This window comes from Delphinus delphis, chromosome 9, assembly GCF_949987515.2.
Source record: "Delphinus delphis chromosome 9, mDelDel1.2, whole genome shotgun sequence".
NCBI classification, from domain to species: domain Eukaryota; kingdom Metazoa; phylum Chordata; class Mammalia; order Artiodactyla; family Delphinidae; genus Delphinus; species Delphinus delphis.
This window is the reverse complement of record NC_082691.1, coordinates 91480550-91501518: the sequence shown is the minus strand read 5'-3', so window position 1 is coordinate 91501518 and position 20969 is coordinate 91480550. Positions and strand designations below refer to the sequence as shown.

General features: G+C 41.2%; 1 protein-coding gene across 2 annotated transcripts in view; it reads left to right on the top strand.

Moving 5' to 3' along the window:
- The window catches only part of DGKI (diacylglycerol kinase iota), a 447265-nt gene that overhangs the window by 206017 nt on the left and 220279 nt on the right, over positions 1 to 20969 (top strand). For both annotated transcript variants that reach the window (XM_060020018.1, XM_060020017.1), the window contains exons 7-8: positions 14579 to 14650; positions 18341 to 18457. In XM_060020018.1, the coding sequence (XP_059876001.1) occupies positions 14579 to 14650; positions 18341 to 18457 (189 nt within the window). The remainder of the gene's footprint in view (positions 1 to 14578; positions 14651 to 18340; positions 18458 to 20969) is intronic.

Genomic DNA, 20969 nt, shown 5'->3' with positions numbered 1-20969 from the left:
CTTACATATCCAGAGATTTCTAAACCATTCCACACAGACTTCTATACACATTATTCCATAATTTATCCATTGGGATGGGGTAAAAAATACTTTACTTGGCAAAAAAAAATGTTTAAACCAGTGGTTTGAAAACTTTTGGGGTTATTAGTGAGTGTTTGTGGTTAAGAGTATTTGTGGTTTCATTTTCTACTTTTTAGAATCAACAGTAAATATTTGAGACTAATTAGAGACTGATTTTCTCTCAAGCCTTGAATATGCGTTTGGCTGAGTGTGTGTGTCATATAATGAATATCAGATGAGACGGCTCGTGATTCAGTCGCTCAGTTGCTTTAACATTCACTGACTACCAGGCTGCCATGTTTATGACCATCATGTAGTTTTACATTGTTTTCGTTCATAGTCCTACATTATGAAAGAGTTAAGGTCCAGGCAGAAGAGAGCTGTCACACTCAAATTATGTAATTTGATAAGTGTTTAATAAAGAGAATATTTAAAATGTGTGAGCAGAAAAGAAACTACAAGGGATAGTGAAAAACTCGAGGCTAGTAACAGCAGGGATCTGTGGTCAAGCCAAGTCTAAAAGGGTCATGAGACTAAGTCATGAGACTTAGCCAGCCTGAGGTGATCTACCAGCTGGGGGAATAAATATCCCAACTTCACTCACCTTCAGTCTCCAGTGGCCAAACCCAATAGAAACCAGAGCACAAGGGACATTGTTGAGGCAATCCATAAAAGTGAACTTTTTACAACAGGACACAGGGTAGAGAAAGATGGAGAGTGGATCCAGAGGGACAGTGGGATTGATCCAGCCCATATTTAGTGTAAATCTATACTTGGCCAATGGTTAAAAGCAAGCTACATACTTATTCTGCAAACATACCTCTTTACTGATCTTCACCACATCTACACATTGCATTCATTCGATCAAGATTTATTCAACACTGAGTTATCCCTAGTAGTACTTAAAAAAAAATCAATATGCAAAGAAAAAAGATAGTCATGATTATAGATAATTTGACCTTTTATTTTTAAAGGAACCATCCAAACCCAGCAGTATGGCAGTTGTGGAAATATGCTTGTCAATTACAACTTGAAATTTTATCTTTTATTTCTTCATTTGGAAACATATGTAAAAGTTATAAAATAAATGAGCTAATTTTTTAAAACTTAAAAATTTTAAATTTCAAACATCAAATCATGAAAGCAGTTTTTAACACAAGAATACATAGTTTAACTTTGGTCTGCATTTCTGATGTCTTCCAGTTTCCTAACCAAACATGTCACATAATTATGAATTATTCATCTATAAATTATATGTACTTTCATATATAATTAAAGTAAATTAAATTGCAGGTAGCACTAATTAAAGGGGAAAATGTCAGAACTACTCTTTATTGTAATGAATATTGTTAAAAATGAATTTAAAATGAACTTGTGCAATAATTGAAATATACCCATCTAAAGGAAGTATCCTTAATGGCATTTTTGTATTGCAAAAATGACACAAATGATTTAAGACATTCCATGGGGGTGTGGTTGAGATATGGATGAATAGTGAAAGGGATTAGAGAGTCTAAAAATAATGGAAAGTACTGACCTGGAGCTTTGGGGGATGTTTCCTTCAGTAAAGAAGCACCATTCTTTACTGGTTTAAAAATGTGTGAGCCCTGGAGGTCAGCTCTCAAGAGGCCCTGCAGAGTTAGGAACAAGGAAAGGAAGTTTAAGGGTGAGAATGCATTCACTAGTTAGGCAGGTTTGGTTACTCGCCTGTCTGTATGTTTGTCCAGATGCCATTAGCCTCAGGAGGATTGTTGAGAATGTAAAGTTGGTAATACAACAAGTCCAGAGAAATCTAGCCTCTCCATGGAGCCTGTGCCCACATAGCTGCTGGAAGCCTGGCTTTTCTTTCTCTCCTTGGCTGAGTATCAAGGAAGGAGATAAGTGCAACTACCATTCTATTCCCTGCTTCTATGCATTTGACTCTGTTAGATTCCTCATATAGGTGGTATCATACATGATGTAGTATTTGTCTTCCTGTGTCTGGCTTATTTTACTGAGCATAATGTCTTCCCGATTCACCTGGGGAAGGGGAAATGGAGAGGTACAAAGGGTACAAAGTTTCAATTATGCAAGATGGATGAGTCTTTGAGATCTACAGCATAGTGCTTGTAGTTAACAATACTATATTGAATACTTGAAACTTTTCTAAGAGGGTAGATATTATATTAAGTGTTCTTATCACAAAAGATAATAGTAACCAAGGAGGGCAGGAGGAAACTTTTGAAGGTGATGGATATGTTTACGGCATAGATTGTGATGATGGTTTCACAGGTGTATACTTGTTTCCAAACTCATCAAGTTGTACACATTAAATATGTGCAGCTTTTTTGTATGTCATTCATACTTCAAAGTGGTTTGTAAAAAGGGCAGATAGAGGCTGAGGGCTCGGAAGCAGAGTGTTCCTTGCTGTGGTCTCCAGGTGGCTAAGTCACTCAGTTCTCACCTGTAGAGATGTTTTGCTACTGCCACTGCTTCCCTAGTCTTTGACATGGCCGGTGTCCTAGTAGTTACAGCTAATGTGATGCTCTAGTCACTCTGGTCCCTAATGCTCTTTCTTCAGAAAAGACTTCGCAAGAGAAGGCACGAGGATTGTGCAGAAGGAGGAGTTGAACAGCAGTGCAGCTCCAACAAAGGCCTCAGCCAATCCCATAAGGATCTGGAAAAGCCCCTCAGAGTTGCCCTGCCTTGACCAGTCATTGGATGTGGGCTGTCCTTGGCCAAGGTGACTCTTTTAGGCTTAGGGCAATGCTTAAGGATGGAAAGGTGACTCCCTGGAAAGCCATCAGCCTCCAGCACTCCTATCAACTGGGAGAATGAGCTGAGTGCCTCAGGCCCGCAGCAGAGTTTTCTGGGTGGAACATCAGCATCTACTACAGTCCGTCCCTTGTGCTTCTCAGAGTCACTTGCTTCATAAAATACATGTTCGGAAAAGTTCCTCCGGGATTCTGGTTGGGCTGACTTCCTGGGGAAACATTTAAGAGGAAGGTTAGTGGGATACACTACAGCCCTGTCTCTGGCAGCTGGTCTTAAGTCTGCAACTGATGTTCATCATCTCCTTCGTCAACCACTCTTTCTGTAGTCACCTCACGCTCAGTTAACTCTTCTTGTCCAGGTGATCACCTGTTTGGGCTGTTGTAACAGAATACCCTCGATTGGGTAGCCTAAAAACAACAGAATCTTATTTCTCAGTCTGGAGGCTAGGAGTCCAAAGTTGAGATGCTGGCAGATTCGGTTTCTGGTGAGAGCTTACTTCTTTTTCATAGATGACCATCTTCTCTCTGAGTTCTCACATGGTAAAAGGGACAAGGGAGCTATAAAAGTCTATTTTATAAGGACACTAATCCCATCATGAGGGCTCCACTCTCATGACCTAATCACCCTCTAAAGACCCCACCTCCACATACCAGCACGTTGGGGATTAGGTTTCAACCTACGAATTTTGAGGGGACACAAGCATTCAGTCTCTAGCAGTGACCTACTTGGTGGAGTGACCAAGACCCTTACCCTATGCAGTCTGATCCCCTGGTCTTGGCTGTTGCACTTGTCTATTGACCATCAAAAGTTTTCAAAGAATTAGAAAGGATGCCCCAGTGGATAATCTGGGTGCCAGATATTTTCTTACTGCCTCCATTGTCAAATAACTCTCCCCCACCTAATGATCAGGATCAAGATGGTGACGCCTTCCTGTGCCTGCTAGTCTCTTGACACAAAGATGCCAAAGTAACTTGGTGCAGTGGTAGTTTAAGGTTTAAGGTCCTCCTGTTATCCATGGTGGAGATATTCCCCATCTGGTATTCAGACTCTCAGAGCCCAAAGTTGTGGAGAAAGGAAGCACAAATTCCCCAAGTGGACCACTGGGAGTGATAGTAGGCAGGGCTCCTCCTCCTCTCACTCCTTGGTCTCTGCACCCATGTATTTTACCATGGAAACACAGCCCCATTAAATGATCATGAGTTTGGTCAATATACTGAGACTAGAGGATGGTGCTCATAGGATACCATCTCAAAGCTGAAGCCCATGTCACATCTTCAAAAGACCTTTCCATCTCTCTGTCAGGCCTGTAGCTTCTTGGTGGTGTGGGATGTGGTAGGACTTATGTATCTCATGGCCATATGCCCACTCCTGAACCTCCATTTCAAGAATACAAAAATGTATTCTTTGGTCTGAAAGTGTTGTATAAGATCCTGTGTTGGTGGGTCAAACACCCTGTAAGCCCTTGCTTAGTAGCGCTGAAGGAGGCCCTGCAGAAGGAAAAGGTAAACCCATACCTACAATATGTGTTGATTCTGGTCAAGGTGACTTGCTCCCACTTCCAGAGTGGAAGGAGTTTAGTGTAGTCAATTTGCCACCAAGCATCTGGTGGTTCCCTTTCAGGGTTGGTGCCATATTAAGTGTTCAGTTTTGGTATCTTTGGCTGGCAGGCTAGACAGTCAGCAGTGATAGTAGCAGTGGTGGTAGTGGAAGCCCATGCTGCTGGACCCAGCCGTAGCATTCATCACTGCCATCACGCCTACTCCACTTCTGAGCCCATAGCGCTATGGATAGCTCATGACAACGTGTGGAGTCTGAATTGTTATATCTAAGTTTTTAGTTCTTACACCGTGAATGCTTTCTGGTGGGCATTAATGTGCAGTACAGTGATCTTCACTTTATGTTCATCTATGTGCCTCTTCCCCTGATCTCCTCTTTCCTTCCAGGCCCCTGATCAACTAGCCAAGTCATTCAACACTATCTGTAAGTCATTATATATTCTTATATCAGGCTACTTATCTTTTCACAGAAAGTGGGAGACCAGCTGCTCTTCCTGAAGTTATGTCCCTTGGGAGGATTTCTTCTCACTTCTGTCCCTCAGGACAACTCCTGAGTAGGCTTTAGTGAAGTAGTAGTCTACTTTTGGCTTGGACTCATGTGCCAAGTTGACCCCTCCATGAACCTATCATAGCTTTTTCCTTCTCTTTCAGATGGTCATAAGGGATCCCCATATTTCCATAGGTGTGAGTTGAATGAGAGGCCTAGTATTATAACAGTGGATAATATGGGGAGTCTGAGCTACCTACTCATGTGTCTTACTTGTGTTCTTTGGTACTGCTGGTGCCAGATCCCGTATGTTCTCATTTAAATGTAACAGTGAATTGCACCTGGGCCCACACAACCTTATGACTTAAGGATCTGACAGAACCCATCTCATGACTACCTGGTGATTCAGGTATTCCTCCACCATAACATAATAACATACCAGGTGCTGTTTTTGAAAGATATACAAATCTCTCCTACAGATGGCACGACCTCATTTCAGAATCCTAGAGTCTATGTTGTAATTCTCCTATTGATGCTTGTCATTAACTCTATAGCGCCTCTTTTCTCCTACCCAGTGCCTCTAATAGCATGGAGCCTGCTGCAAGTGACAGGGCCTACTTTCACTGAAGACTGGACCCACTGCAGAGTTGTTTCATGTTCTGTGCTCTACTCCAAGCTGGCAGCTTTTAATATCATCCAATAAACTGATTGAGGCAGTATTCCTAAGTGTGGAATATACTGCCTCAGAATTCAAAGAGACCTACAGAGTACCATGCTTCATTCTTAGTGGTTAAAATTGTGAAATGCAATAATTTGTCCTTTAGATTGGGCAGGATATTCTAGCATGCCCTGGCCCACTAAACCCTAGAAGCTTCATTGATGTGTGGGACCTCTGATTCTTCATAGGGCTTATCTCCCCACCTTCTGTCTCACCAAAACCTCCAATATACTTGCCACTTCTTGCTCATCCACCTTAATATGATACCTTTGATATGGTGGACCAAGTGGTATTCTTCAGAATGTTCATATGGTTCAGGTTACTTTGCACTATATTTGGATAAGATTCAGAAGAGTTAAAAGCCCTGGCACAAGGCTGTAAAAGTACACTGTTAACCCTAACAAGTGAATGCACATGGTTTTTGATTCTCCTTTCAGTGAGGGAAGGAAAAGAATTCATTTGCTAAATCAACGACCATAGGTCATATACTCAAGGCCAAAAGATCCCAAATTTGACACAGTAGCTACAATTAGAGTACACTGGGTTGCATCTTGGTAGTCCAGCATTATTCTCCACTATAATATCTGGTTTTGTAGGAGCCCAGCTGGTGAATTAAATGGGGATATTTTGGGGAACACCACCACTGCCTCCTTTAGTCTTTAAGGGTGGCACATAAAGAGATAATAATTTTTAAAAATAAACACAATAACATTATCATAACATACAAAATTAATCATTTAATACCTATTGCTTCTGAGAATGTGACATTGGTTTTGATTTAGATATGACTGGGAGGGTGGTTGAGTGTTTCACTTGGGCTTTCTTACTATGCCAGCACTTACGCAACAGGGCAAGAAACCCGTATTGGAGTTCTGCCAAACTCCCAGCATGTTCAGTTATAAAATTAGGGACCGGGGGAAATAACCCTGCTGGGTTTGTGGAGACAGTAGACTCTCTATAAACCATCCCTGATCCAGGACTCCTTTTTTTAAACTGGACCTCATACATCCCTACTCTAGTAGGGGACCATGATCCTGCTTCATACACCAGTGCTTGGGTATACATGTTGACCTGGACTCTTGCCCAACAGTCTTTAAAATATTTGGACATTTCTTTCTCCCCACTGTACAACTACGCAAGTAAATGGACCAAGTAGATCCTTTTAGATAGAATCTGGGGAAATGTTGCCATAGACTCTTGCTATGATGTTGCAGGATTCTCCTGGGAACTTGCCCTTTGGGTTCTATCTTTGAAAACTTCCTTTAGTCCAGAAATGGGGCAAAATATCATGACCCTTTATTGGAGCATTTGCCCTCATATTTCTTGATCCTCCATTCTTGATTTCTTTTTATTTTATCGATTAATACGTCTTTTATCTGATGGTCTATCTTGCCTCTGGAAGGTTGTGCTGTATTAACCATTTGGTCAAGCCCCCATGGCAGGAACTTCAGTCTTGCAGTAATTGCACCCACCTTGCTTTAATGGTTAAGTGCTGCCACATGTTCCTTATTATTTTGGAACTTTGTAATATTTATTGGTATCAAGAGCGCTCACTCTGTAGGATTTCCTACCATCAGGCCTAACCTACACAGAGGAGAGCTTCTCAACGACGATGACACCCTTCTCACCAGCACATTTCTTATAGTTTTGGTAAGTGGAATATCCTTTAGGCCCTCTTGCAGGACAGAGTCAACTGATGGGTTTTCCAGCTGTCCCTGGCATGCCACGGCAACTCTAACTTGCCCATTTCTGTGAGATTTTGATTGTTTCTTCTTCTATCACAGCAATTCTGGCATTGCTACTTCACTTAACACGGTCTGTTTTTTTGTTCAAGTTTTCAAACGCCATTCTGCTATTAGTGTTTGTCGTAGTGTTAGCACCATCTTCTGGGGTTCCTGATAATGTGTTAAATTCTCTGTTGTAGATGAGTGCTCTGACATTGAGAAACCCTCTTTTATCCAGCTTTAAGCCCTGCCCCCTTTGTCCTGCACTCTCAGGACCCAGTCCCATACACACTTTCCCATTCCTGCTGGTACATATTGGTTAGGTGACACAGCTAGATCTTTTGAGATGCAGTCCTTTTTCTCTCTGAGCGGCCTCTGCACGTTTCTGGCTGCGTGCATTAGTGTGAAAAGATTATTAGGTCATCTGAGATACTACCAGGAAGAGTAGATCTAACACTAGGATGTCATTTGAAACTTGAAACAAACAAACAAAAAAACACCAAAAAAACAGTTCATGTTAAGTGGAGTAGGGATGCCAGAATTGCTGTGATAGAAGAAGCAGAAATTAAAATCTCACAGAAGTAGGCCTGCTAGAGTTGCTATATTAGGGACAGCTGGAAAACCCATCAGTTGACTATTAAAATCCCAAGTGAAGTCAAAACTGTTGCTAGGTAGCAGAATCTTTTCTTTCTCTAAGGCATGCATTATCTGGTGATATTCCTTTGACATAAATTCATGAAGCCAGGAGGGACACAATCAGAGTCATTTCGGCAAATTTTCTAAGTCTTTTTCTCAGTTGTCTGGGGGCTGTTATAGCAAAACAGTCTAAGTTTGAACAAAAAGAAAGTGTAATTAGTTTTACCAGTGAAAGCGCATTTTCCTCAGTTAAGAGTGGAGAGTACAGCCAGTCATTTCCTGGAATGTCATACTGTCAGCAAGATTATAGATTATATGGCTTCTCTGAATATCTGTAATGATTTGTAGCTGGTAACTGTGGTAACATCAACTTTAAAAAAATAGTTTTTTGTTAAAAACAAATTTTCCAAAAAACAACCTTCTCGGTGAATACTATCAGCGTTAAAATTATACTTTTTATTGGGAAGGTTTTCAATTACGGGGCAGTCAGGGATGGACATTAATTTTCATGGAAGACCATTATTATAATTGTAGCTGGTTATGTCATTAGGTAGATATTTTCATGTAAGGAACTTCCCTGGTATTCTAGGACAAAGATATAAACCCAACAGTTAAAGTTTTGTATGCACTTTTGGCCATATTGGATATAAGTATCTGAATACAGCATTTTTATCCTAGAATCAGAAGGGTGATAAAAATATGAAATATAAACATCACAGTTAAAATAGTTAACACTTAAATTGAAATGTAAACCAGTGGCTATTGTTATAGGCTTAATTTCAATTATACATTAATTGCAAGGTTAGGCCATTGACTTCCATGAAGTCATCTGCCTCTGATGACAGTGTTCTGGACATCACGTCTTAGGCTCTTCATACAGTCTGACAAGTCTGTGGTAACAGTGTTAACTTATGCTGAGAATCCTGTGCCCTGAATTTTGCTTTTCCCAGCACCGCTCTCCCCAGGAGACTCAATTTATGACCTATAGCTTGTATCAGGGACTGCCAGATAAATTAATGGAAAAAGCAGAAACTATCTGAGGATAATAAGACTGACTGGCTGGGGTTAATAAATCGTAATTACCAACATTAGAATGGAAGGACGCAGAGGCTCTACTGAGGACTAATAAAATGTCAATCTATGTGCGTGAGTCAGTGATCACCCTTGACAGAAGGCATATTATGGACAATAAAGGGCATCGATAAACTTTCAGAGCCCTTAATTAATGCCATAAAGCATATTATAGTTAAACCCAATGGACAAGAATTTAGATTTTTCAATGATAATTCTAATAATGTAACTGTACATTCACATAATTTGCAGCACTGTCAGAAGTTATAAAAAATTGGTCACCATAATTCAATTTATAAAGATGTTGTTTATTTTAATTCAATTTTAATTCAGTGTATGTTTACATTTTGAAAATCTTGAGTGTTTATAAAAATTTTAGCTTAAAACCAGTAAAATCAGTATAGGAAGTTTTAGGAAGTTCAGGTAAATTCGATTTTCTATGAGTAAATGAACCCTAATCTTGCATAAACTGCAGTATTAATGGTACAATTTTTACACTGTGATAAAGCCAAGGAAAAAGCATATTATAAAATTAGCCTAATATCCAGTGATTCGCACTGCCAGGCAAGGGTACACCTATCTGTGGAAAACTGGGCTGAATAGTTTGTTGACGGGAAAAAGTCAACAATTAGCAAGTACAAGGAAAGAGATCCGCTCATGGTGACTTTGCTAATTAAAGATTGAAGTTTGAGCTCTGGATAGGACAGAATTAGTCCATAAGTCTGTAGATCATGGGTTAAAACAGGTGCCAATTTTTATTAGTCAGAAAAAAGTTTTCAATTAGGTCAGTGTGAGTTTGCATGTGGGTCACTCAAAGGTCAAACAAATGTCGTTTTCTATTCGTTAGAAAAAAGTTTTCAATTAGGTTGATCGACGTGGCTCTGCACCTAGGTCACTCAAAGGTCTTAGCTACTCAGCAGCTTCAGCTGGTCAAACCCTGAAACGTCATCACTGGTTGTCAGCTTCCGCTGGTTAAAAGCAGTTACATGGGAACGGCACAACCAGTTTGAGATGGGCTCCGATTGGAAGAATTTCCTTTTACATTGTGAGTATCAAATTGCTGTGGTATTTTTATCCCACTGGATAAGTTTACAAAAGTGCTATAATAGTTTTATTTTAAATTTTTCTAGAAATAATGAACTTTGCATCTAATTAAATGTGAGATGAACATTTTAGATATTAAATATACAATGTGTAAAAGTATATACATTTTTCAAAAATGAAAGGGAGTATTTGAGCAAAAATGAAGTTCTCTGTGTTAAGATAGATATTAATTTAGTTTTATCATTCCCTTGGGTTTGCCTTTCGTAATACTTGGTGAGCTTTGAATATGCAAGTGGATCTAGAGAGGTTTATTTTGTTGGTGATGGTTAAAGTTTTGGAGGCAAGAGCAGTATCAACTCTTGGATCAAATTGAACAGGGAGTCAGGCTACAGTCAGGAAATTCCCTCACCCAAACCTCAGTTAAATCCGTAAGCAATAAAAGAGTTTGTTTCAAGTAAAGCGCTTTTACCTGGTTTCGGCCAAGCCTGTAAAACTGAGTGCTACTTGGTATATGCCCTAGATTGCACAAGAGAAAGAGGCAACAGAGCCAGAACAGCCCTTAAAAGCCAGAGTCCGCTGAAATTCAGTTAGGGCATCTGTCAGTACCATAGTATCAGGTTTGGGCCAGAATTTAAAAGTGGGTAATTAGGAATCTGGCTCTTTTCGCTGTGCTGAGATCCCAGCCAAAACCTCCCCATTGCAGGTGGTCTGTAGGAACTCGGTGCCTGCAGGCTCCAGTGTGGATCTATTTATGTCTTTATGTTAGATAGTAATCGTGAAGCCATGGCCACTGTGACTGCCAGACTAGAGAATCCAAAACAAAGCATAGAGCTGGTTAGACCAGGCTCATTTCCAAGGGACCCATCACAGTTCTGCATAAGCACAGCGCCCAGTGCCCCAGTTGTGGCTGGCCTTGTTGTTTGTTTCTAGTTTCAGCCTGGCTGTCAGGGCTACGCTGAACTGTATCTATTTCTCCTTGAAGTCAGAAGGCCGATAATCGATAGAGGGATGGGCTAATGCTCTCACTCTGTACCACTGAATAGAGTATTGCTAACTAATCACACGTGGCACACTAGAGGACTTTGTCAGCAAGGGGTTGGAAGAGGTTCCAGCAATAAAGGGACTCCTTCACTTACGTGTACTGTGTTATAAAGAACTTTTCAAATGCATTGCCTCATTTGATGCTTATAACTACTCAGAGGCGTTGGAGAGGTTTGTATTTTTATTACCATTCCCAGGTGAAGGGAGAAAGTGGAAAGGATTAAGTGGTTTGCCTAGCATGTTTGCTGTGTTTAGAGCGGTTGGACGAGAGCAGAGTGAGGGGGCGTATTTTCAGGTGGTTTGGGTTAGGTTTTTAAAGTCTGGATTAGCATGAAGTTTGTAGTCGGGTTACAGTGTGGTAGCACTGACGTTCTTGTTCAGTTAGAAAATATTCATGCCATGTCTGTGATGTTCAAAGAACTATGCTAAGCTGTAGAGATCTATTAAGAAATATTATAAGGACTTCTCACAAAGAGCTTGTAATTCCATTGGCGAGAGAACACATGTGCACGTAAAATAACCAGCAACTTAGAACAGCTGTTCATTGTTGCCAAGGGGAGATACAGGTGGTGAGGCCTGTAGGGTTAGGAGGAGAGGTTACAGTGAATTAAGGTGATCTTGGAACATTTTCTTTTTGGATTTTGTAGTGGAAATAAAATTCAGATGCTGTGTATGAAATAGTGGTAGGCACTCTAAATGGTGGGTTGGGAATTTAAAAAAACAGCAAAAAATGGTAAAATGGGCAAAAAATGGAAACATAAAAGAATAAAGCATGTTGTAGAATATTATTAATCCCATCTCACTATAGACAGGAATTTATAATGGCTGAGAGTGGGAGATTGATGTAGAAAAATTGGCTGAGAAGATTATGGACGGCGCTGAATGTCAGTATGAATAGTTTGTTCTGTAATCTCGGGGTAAGAAGTAGTCATTTGAGTATTTAAGATTGAGGCTGATACTAAAAACAACAACAACAGCAGCATTTTCCCTGGTGTCATGGCCCAGGATAGAATGAAGAACACAGGGGGAAACAGACTATCGATGGAGAGACAAGTTAGCAGATGGAGCAGACGTCCACGTGTGACGTGACCACTCAGCGGGGCTTGATGCCTGCTGGACGTGGGGTCCAGGATGGGAGAATCCCACCACACAGCCAGGGTTGTCTGCAGGAGTCCCTGCTCAGGCCCTGCACCAGCTTCAGCATGCTTGCTCTTGCCTGCTGGCTGGCTTCTGTACACAGCAGAAAGAGCTCTATAGCTATAGCTCTGAAGAGAAGTTTTATTCATCTCTTTTTTTTTGCTCAGTCCATCAAGAGTGGCTTGAGCAAAGAGGAAGAACTTTTCAAGTGACTCTGATGTGAAATCATTCCTGCCTATTTAGTGCCGTTTCATTTCACATTGAATAGTTTGTGCCTCATCTTTGAAGGGACCTCTCTACCTAACCCTGTGGTCCACTGGACTCAGTGTCCTCCCTGGAAGCTATTTCTGTCAGGCAGTGATAACTGATGCCAGGGGCTGTGCAGGTGGTGGCTGGCTGCCACAGCAGTAAACCTGTGGACACCAACCTGTCCTAATAATTCAGTCCCTGTGTGTTTTACAGAAGTGCATCCTTTCCTGGGGGGATGGTATTCTCCTTGACAGAGGAGGTATAGCAAGACTCATTGTTTGTGGGGAGATGAGTATGTCTGGTGTCCTTAAGACCGCCCCAGTTTCAGTATTCACTAGGAGGACTCATGGGATGCTGTATATTACTCACAGCTGTGATTTATTATAACAAAAGGCTACGAAGCGCAGTCAACAAAGGAAAGGCCCGTGGGGTAGAGTCCGGGGGAAACCAAGTGGAAGCTCCAAAAGTCTTCTAACGGTTACAGAGGGTGTGCTTAGTTCTTCCAACATGAGCTGTGACAACACGTGTGAAATATTGTCTCCTAGTTTCATCAGAAGCTCGGTGAGTAGGTTTTATTGGGGGCAGGTGACATAAGCACGTAACCTGCTTAGCACATACCCAACCTCCAGACTCCCAGAAGGAAAGCAGGTGTTCAGCATACATCAGGCTCTTTGTACAAACAGTTCAGGCACAGTCAGTCACCCTTAACTGTTCTGGGAACCTTGGAACTCCTCCTGAAGCTCAAGTTCCCGAATGCCGGCCAAGGACCAACGTTCCAAGCAGGCCTTTGTAAGGAGAGCAGACTCATGCTTGTTCTGTGAACTCCTCTTCCCTGAGAGATTCTATTATTACTTAAGCTGTTGAGAAAGGGATATTGATGGAGAAACTTTTCAGAATCCAGGAGAGTCCGGTGTTAAGGAAGAGGTCCTGTTTCTAGAAGTGAGAGTTGAGGCTGGGGAGAAAAGAGAAGGATTCAAGGAGGAATTGCAGAGCACAGAGGATTGACACTGGTTCCAGTCTTATGTCCACATGCAGGAGATTGGAGAGGGACAAGGAGACCTGGAATGTGTTTTAGGAAACCCAAGAGAGGCGAGAGGACCCAAAAGGAGGAAATGCTCATTAGTATATAAAATGCTGCAGATAGGTGGGAATTATGGGGACTGCAAAAATGCTGTTGGGACTTCTTTTAATAATGTGTAAATTGAGTTTTTGGGTTTTTTTAACTTAAAGTTATCTGTATACGTTAAGCAAGACTTAGTCAGCCAATGCCTTAAAAACTTTCCTGCCCGTCACATCTTTCTGTTTTCTTTGGATTACTTTACAAAAGCCTTGTTTTAGGATTTTTTTGTCATTGATCTGCATTATTTTGTTTGGCTTAGATTTCACAGGGAGATAGAAATGGATGAGCTTTGGGAAAGCTAAAAAAAATTCCTTGAGCGTTACTGCGTACTTCTCTCTGGCAGGGACAGAAGCAGCCAAAAAGCATCTCTTCCTTCCTGGATGGAAAAGTAATTCTGTTTGTTCATTAAGAGGATTGTGTTTGCTATTCCATTCATCTCATTGCTGCTTGCTGGCAAAAAATGGACATTGAAAGCTGCTTGTTTTGAGTCCAACATCCCCGGGGGATGATGAAAGAGTTTGCATTTCCTCCTCTACCCTGGGACATCTCCCAGACTCTCACTTCTAGGTCACCTGCCTCTCTCATGCTTCACTTCTCTTTGTGGGTTCTCCATGTTCAGGTTGTATAGAACCTCTGAGATGGATGACTGTTATAGAGTCATGTGAACCAAAAGCGGCTCTTTCTTTTACTTACTATAAAAATGTATCAGAACCTCATTTACTTGGGAGAAAAAGAACAACGTTTCTGTGTCTGACTTTGGGTAGTGTTAAGGAAATGCTGGTGCCTCCTCTGTCACACTCCAGAGGATTCTGGGATAGGAAGCTCTTGTGTGGTAGAAGTTGGAGATGCCGCAGTGCCGAGTGTGGCATTTGCCATCCCAGTTACCTTAAGCCTGGCCTTACTTCGTTGGACTTCAGGAGGGCGGATGCATACTGTGTTTGAAGTGGTTTTAATTCTCTGTTTCTTATTCTGACATCCCAGGGCTTCCAGCAAAAGTTCTCCTTCCACAGTAAAGAGATTGTGGCTATCAGCTGTTCCTGGTGCAAGCAGGCGGTAAGTTTGGGGATAAAATAAAGTGGGCTCGTGTTTTATCAAAATCGACTTATGTCATTGCTGGAGTTCCTGTCTGTAAGTGGAACGTTCTCCTAATTTATGTATTATTTCTCTCATAGGATCTGTGGAGGAAGAAAGACAGATCAAAACTATAGAACTATAGCATAAATGAGCTGGAAGAAACTATAAATTAACCCCTTTATACATTGAAGCCTGGGATCACAGATTGGAAAATCCTCTCCTGGTTCTATCCCTGGGTTTAGAATCGAGGGCTTTTCACTCTTACGCCACATTTTCCCCACTACCTTAGATTGTCAATGACTCCTATAGTGGGAGATTGCAACCTTAGATAATCCCTCTGACACAGAAATTCAGGCATCTTGGTTCTTCTGTTTTGGATGTGGGCAACTTTTTTTTTATAATGGGGCTATGTTAGGATAAGAGTGGTCTTGTATCCTTCTTTAGGTTTCGATGTTGTTATAGTTGGCTGTATGCTCATTGAAATGTAAGTCTTTCTTACATTGGAACATATATACTGATCAGGATCCAGTGGTAATTTCCCTATTTACTCTTCCTCTCTTATCTATCTTTTGTTCATTTTTTAACAGCTCTGTCCCAGCTAGATGGTTCATTTTTTTGTTTGCCTATGGACCTGTTTTTTCTTTAACTAGACAATGTATACTGTAACTCATAAGTTGGCAAACTATGGCCTGTAGACAAAATCTGACGGCTGCCTGTTTCTATAAATAAGGTTTCATTGGAACACAGCCATGCCCATCCTTTATGTATCATCTCTGGCTACTTTCATGCTACAGCAGCAGAGCTGAGTAGTTGGAGCAGAAACAGTATGACCCTGTAAGACTAAAATATTTACTATCCAGTCATTTTATAGAAAAAGTCTGGACCCCTGCTCTAATCTCTCAATTCACCTGTTTTTTGGGGTTTTTTTTTTTGTTTTTTTGAATGACTGTATAATTGCGATACATTGTCCCCTCACTGCACAGCCAACCTGAAAAGAAAGGGCTGTGCTGTTTTAGCGAGGGTAAGGGTTGGAAGGAAAACATCAGGACTCGACACACAACAGCTTTACCTGCCAAACAGAGCCATAGGGCAGGAGCAGAAGATGCATTTAGTTGAAACACATGAAACTGACATTTTTGTGGGTCAAAAACTTTTGAATTTTGGCAGTTCCATCAGGTTCAACCTAATAATCTCTCTGGCATAATTTCCCTAGGCCCGCACCTGTCAGGAGGATCTGCTGTCACTAGGTAGGGACGCCTTGGTCTGGAAAGCTCAGTGCTTTCTGTGTGTCACCCTCCTGGCACATTTTTTATTCTTGGCATTTCCATCTCCTTTCGGTTAATTGTTACACGAATAATCTTTGTGCTTCTGTTCAAGAACATGTTCACAAACGTAAGGCCATCCTAGTCCTTGAATGAGACTATGCCATCAAAGCAATGTCTCCACCTGGACAGGAAGAAGCAGATTAAGAGCCCAGGGGTCCCCAACTCTGTGCTGTTGGTTTCCCTGATCTGGTGAGACGTTACTTGCCAAATGGCATCAAGCTGGCCTCAGATAGGATGTGCCCGCTCGTGCCCCCGTAGCTGCCAGGTTGTGGTTAGGTGGTTGATCCAGGGTTATTTAATTTGGGAACTCAGTCCCACTTGACAGTGAACACATGTGCTCTCTTTTTATTAATCTGTAGTCCAGTTGAATCACTAAAAAACAACTTTCGCTTGACCCCTGTGGCAGAGTTTTGGTCAGTTCCAAGTCCTGATAGCTTTGAGTTTCCCAGGTTTACAACGTGATTTTTCAAGGACTGAAAACACAGAACATTTTAAGACAGATTACAGTGGTGGTGTATTTTAACACTACAGATAATTCCTTCTAGGATATCTGATGTCAAACAATTAAGTGCCTTCTATGGGCGCTTCCTGCAGCAGAAAATAAAACTGGGTTTGGGAGCTGGGTTTCATGGATTCAGGTCCTGACTCTACCACTTAGAAGTCCTGCAGTTTTGGACATACCTCTTAGTCTCTCTAGATTAGAGATTACTCGGGTATAAATTGAGAGAATTGGAGTAGGCAGTCTCTGAGATCCCTACCATTTTAGAAATGCAATGGCCATTCATTTGGGGGTTTATTTGAATTGCTAAAAGAAAATCACTTTCTAAAGAAGGAATTCAAATGACATTTCTCTGGTATAGCAAATTGTTTGCAGATCACAAGTAACTGGTGGTAGGGGGAATTATTTATTATCTTATTAATTAGTATTTCACGCTTAATTAATTTAGTAATTTGCCATGGATAATGTCAGATCTTGACGATATTCAGCGATAAAGACAATTTCCTTGATGTGACATAATTGGGGTGGCTATATTTGCCAGTTTTCCTGTAACAGCCCTAATTTATGTCTGCTGTTCCAGCATAATTATTACCAGCGCTCCCTTTCATTCTTAAAATTGTTTCAGTTAAGATGACAAATTATGTGGTCATAGTTAAGTATAATCCAAGTAGAAGCTAATGTTAATTTAATGGGGATTTTATGTTCATTAGAAAACAAATGTTACCACTCATTGTCACTTCACAGTCACCAAAAAAGATGATTGAAAATGTGATTGGCCTGGGCTTCCCTGGTGGCGCAGTGGTTGAGAATCTGCCTGCTAATGCAGGGAACACGGGTTCGAGCCCTGGTCTGGGAAGATCCCACATGCCGCGGAGCGACTGGGCCCGTGAGCCACAACTACTGAGCCTGCGCGTCTGGAGCCTGTGCTCCGCAACAAGAGAGGCCACGATAGTGAGAGGCCCGCGCACCGCGATGAAGAGTGGCCCCCGCTTGCCACAAATAGAGAAAGCCCTCGCACAGAAACGAAGACGCAACGCAGCGAAAATAAATAAATTAATAAAGATAAACTCCTACCCTCAACATCTAAAAAAAAAAAGACGTGATTGGCCTAAGGTTACTCAGTCCATTGGGGTATAAACTTAAGCCCCTAGAACTGCGGTATCATTATGATCATTAGTCTACTTTTACTTCCTTTCAAAAACCAAAAGCACTTTAGACTTGCCAAGTATGACAGGACCATTATTTTTTCAGTGGTCCTAGACAAACCTAGCAGAAGCAGTCTTTTTGTTCCCTCTCGGATTAACAGCTCTCTAGAAGAGACATCTTCTTTCCTGGGTCCCCTACACTGGAAGGACGACCTGGGAAGGATTTACATCTATGGATAGAAAAAGGAGAGGCAGATGGTCGGCATTGCCTTTCTGCTTGCCTTCGTTTCCTTCTGGACATCGTCCCAGATCAACCAAGTCTGTCACCAGCGCCAGCCAAGTGAAACAAAATTATGTGCAAAGTTAGCCTTCGTAGACCCCTCCAAGTCTCTAACATCTTTATGTAAATATCCTATTAAAAGCTTATCAAATTTTAGCCGGCTTGTCCTGTAAGATGGATTTCTTGTTATCAATCGTTATCAGTTTGTAAAGTGGAATGAATTTGAAATCTGGTCTCTAAGTTCTTGGGGTGGTTGGGCAGTGACGAGAGCGTGTGACCTCAGAGAGAGAGAGAGAGAGAGAGGGAGTGTGTGTGTGTGTGTGTGTGTGTATATGTATGTATGTATACATGCACTTATTCCTTCTTGTGGCAGCATCGTCCTTTGCACAGAATTGTTTACTGGCCTGTTTTTCCCTTTAGTTTCACAATAAGGTGACCTGCTTCATGCTGCACCAGATTGAGGAACCCTGCTCCCTGGGGGCTCACGCTGCTGTTATTGTCCCGCCCACCTGGATCATTAAGGTGAAGAAACCTCAGGTAACTGCCGGAACCCTGGTGCTGCTGGGCCAGCACAGAGAAAAAGTAACTGCTGCTTCTTGCTTTTCTCCCCCTGACGAATCTCTGGGTTCTTACAATCTCTGCTCACTCATCCCCAAGGTCCTCTGCTTCCCAGCTCATCCCATTAGCCCGTCACGGTTCTGCGTTGGGCTCTCATGGAAGCAGCCTCCACCTCCTAAAGAAATCAAAGTTCCACAGCAGGAGTGTTTCCTCCCCACTCAGGTGCTAATGTTCTCTTTGATGGGTGCTCTCCTGAGTTCATTAAGGACCCGTAGTGGGTACAGCTGATTCTCACGCAACTCTCTTCTCTTCCAGCCTGGGCAACCCCAGGGAGTGGCTGTGAGGGCGCTCTGTGCCATTGTTTGGTTGCTATTACCACCACTTCCAACCCGAATGCAGACTGTTGGTCATGACCTTCCCCAGTACACAAGGCCTGCTTAGAGAGCAACACTCTTTTCTTAAGGCAAAGTAGAATTTATCCTCTTAACATCTAATCTCATTCTGTATTCCATCCTCATTGTACTTTCTGTCCTGGAGAGTCTCTGCTGCTATATTCTGGGAGACCTTGGTAGTTTTTCAACAAGGTCCTAATCTGTGATAGAAACGTTTCTACCTTTGTACTGTACATCTTAGATAGTCATCTCCAAGTTATGGGATGGCAGACTTTTAATGTTACAGGGAGAAGATTATACCTCCCCCGGGGTGCGGGTACCTTAGGGAGTCTTCTTGAATGTAGTATCTTTAAAAGATATGGCAGTCCTACTTCAGATGGTCTCCAAAATTATCATGTAGTGTATTCTCATTGACTCAGTTTTATTTAAAAACTGGTAGATCAGGGACACTGTTTTGCTTCATGTGTTTTATATAAAAGTTTTGCCTCTGATGAGTAACATGTAGGAATCATCTTTTCAAGTTACAATCCATGGAAGCCCTTGGGAACTGTTTTCCAGAGGCGAGTACAGTATCTACACATTAAAAAATGAAACATCTAGTTATTTTTACATTTTAGAGCTGAATGTCACAAGATGCTAAGTAAGTTGTCCAAGGTGACATAGCAAGTCAATTACAGTACTATGTCTGAGATTCAGGTGTACTGATTTCCAATTTGGTGTTATTTTAAAACCTCTTTAACATTTTTACTTCTTTGTGTGTGTTTTTCCCCTAAAATTCAGTAATCTCTCCATGTGCTGTATAGTAAATATTCAGTTAAATCAACACGTTTTTCATCAAAAACCTTGATGGTATCAAGAAGGCTACTAGGCATTGTGATATAATAGACAATTCTTGCTCTGAAGAACCATATAGTTATTTTAAGGAAAGATCAGGGAGAGCTTCATGAAGCAGGTGGATTTCATTCTGCCTCCTTACAGATGGGTGGGATTGAGGTCAGTGGAGAAGGAAATGACCAACAGGAGAATGGCACAAGCAAGGATACTTTGTCCAAAATTATCTTCATGGGACCGTGAGACTAGGTTGAGTGCTGTGGAAGGTTTGTGTAGGAGGTGTGTAGGGCATGAGCATAAGGTTGCTCAGGCCTGCCTGGGGGAGATTTTTGATTCATGTAAACTTTATCCTTTTAAGCAAAGGAATGATAGAGGAAAACTGTATTTTAGAAGGAAACAACTAGCATGAGTGTGTAGGATGACCTAGTGGTATGGGATTTTGGGCCCCTGAAGATAGAACAGAAAAATCAGAAGACTACCACTCTGCAGAGAAATTCTAAGTTTACTTTTCTAAACTTTAAAAATTCTTTTGGTTGTGGAAATTTTCAAGCAAGTGAAGAGAAAGAGAAGGTCATAATGAATTCCATAACCATGAACTTTGTTTTTTGGTGTCACAGATATTTTTAATGTTCATAAAGACATAAAACAGATTCTATACCTGAAGCACCACAGATGATACAGAAATTTGACTTGAAACACAAACTCTGCAATTATCATTTCACATCCTGAATTGTTGTTGCAATATTCAGTAACACATTAGTCGTCACTTCTTTCTAACTAGTCACTTATTTCTTTCCTATAAGGAATACTACTGACAAAACATCATACTCATTCATCTCTTCCTATAAAAGCACTTCTTTACTATGTGTCTTGTTCAACATTACATTTAAATATACAGATTTTAACTCACTGTCAGAATTCTGGAACCAAGACCTCATATACCTGATATATTCCTGTCTGAGGTCAGGTCCTTCTTGGTCTTCATTTCAATCAATGCTTTTCTCATCCTATGTCTAAATAATAACCCTTAGTTATTGGTATGTTATATCATTAAACATCTTTTTCTATATTCATCTTTTCTGAAAAGGAACTGATCTGCAATGCCAATACTAGTAAACATTAAAATAACTAAATGAGACACTTGAGCATAAAAGTGTATAACCCTGAACTTTTCTGCTATTATTGTTTCACCTAACCCCTGCCACACCATATTTTCTTTTTTGTAGTTAAATTTGTTTTGAAATTCACATGCAGTTGTAAGAAATAAC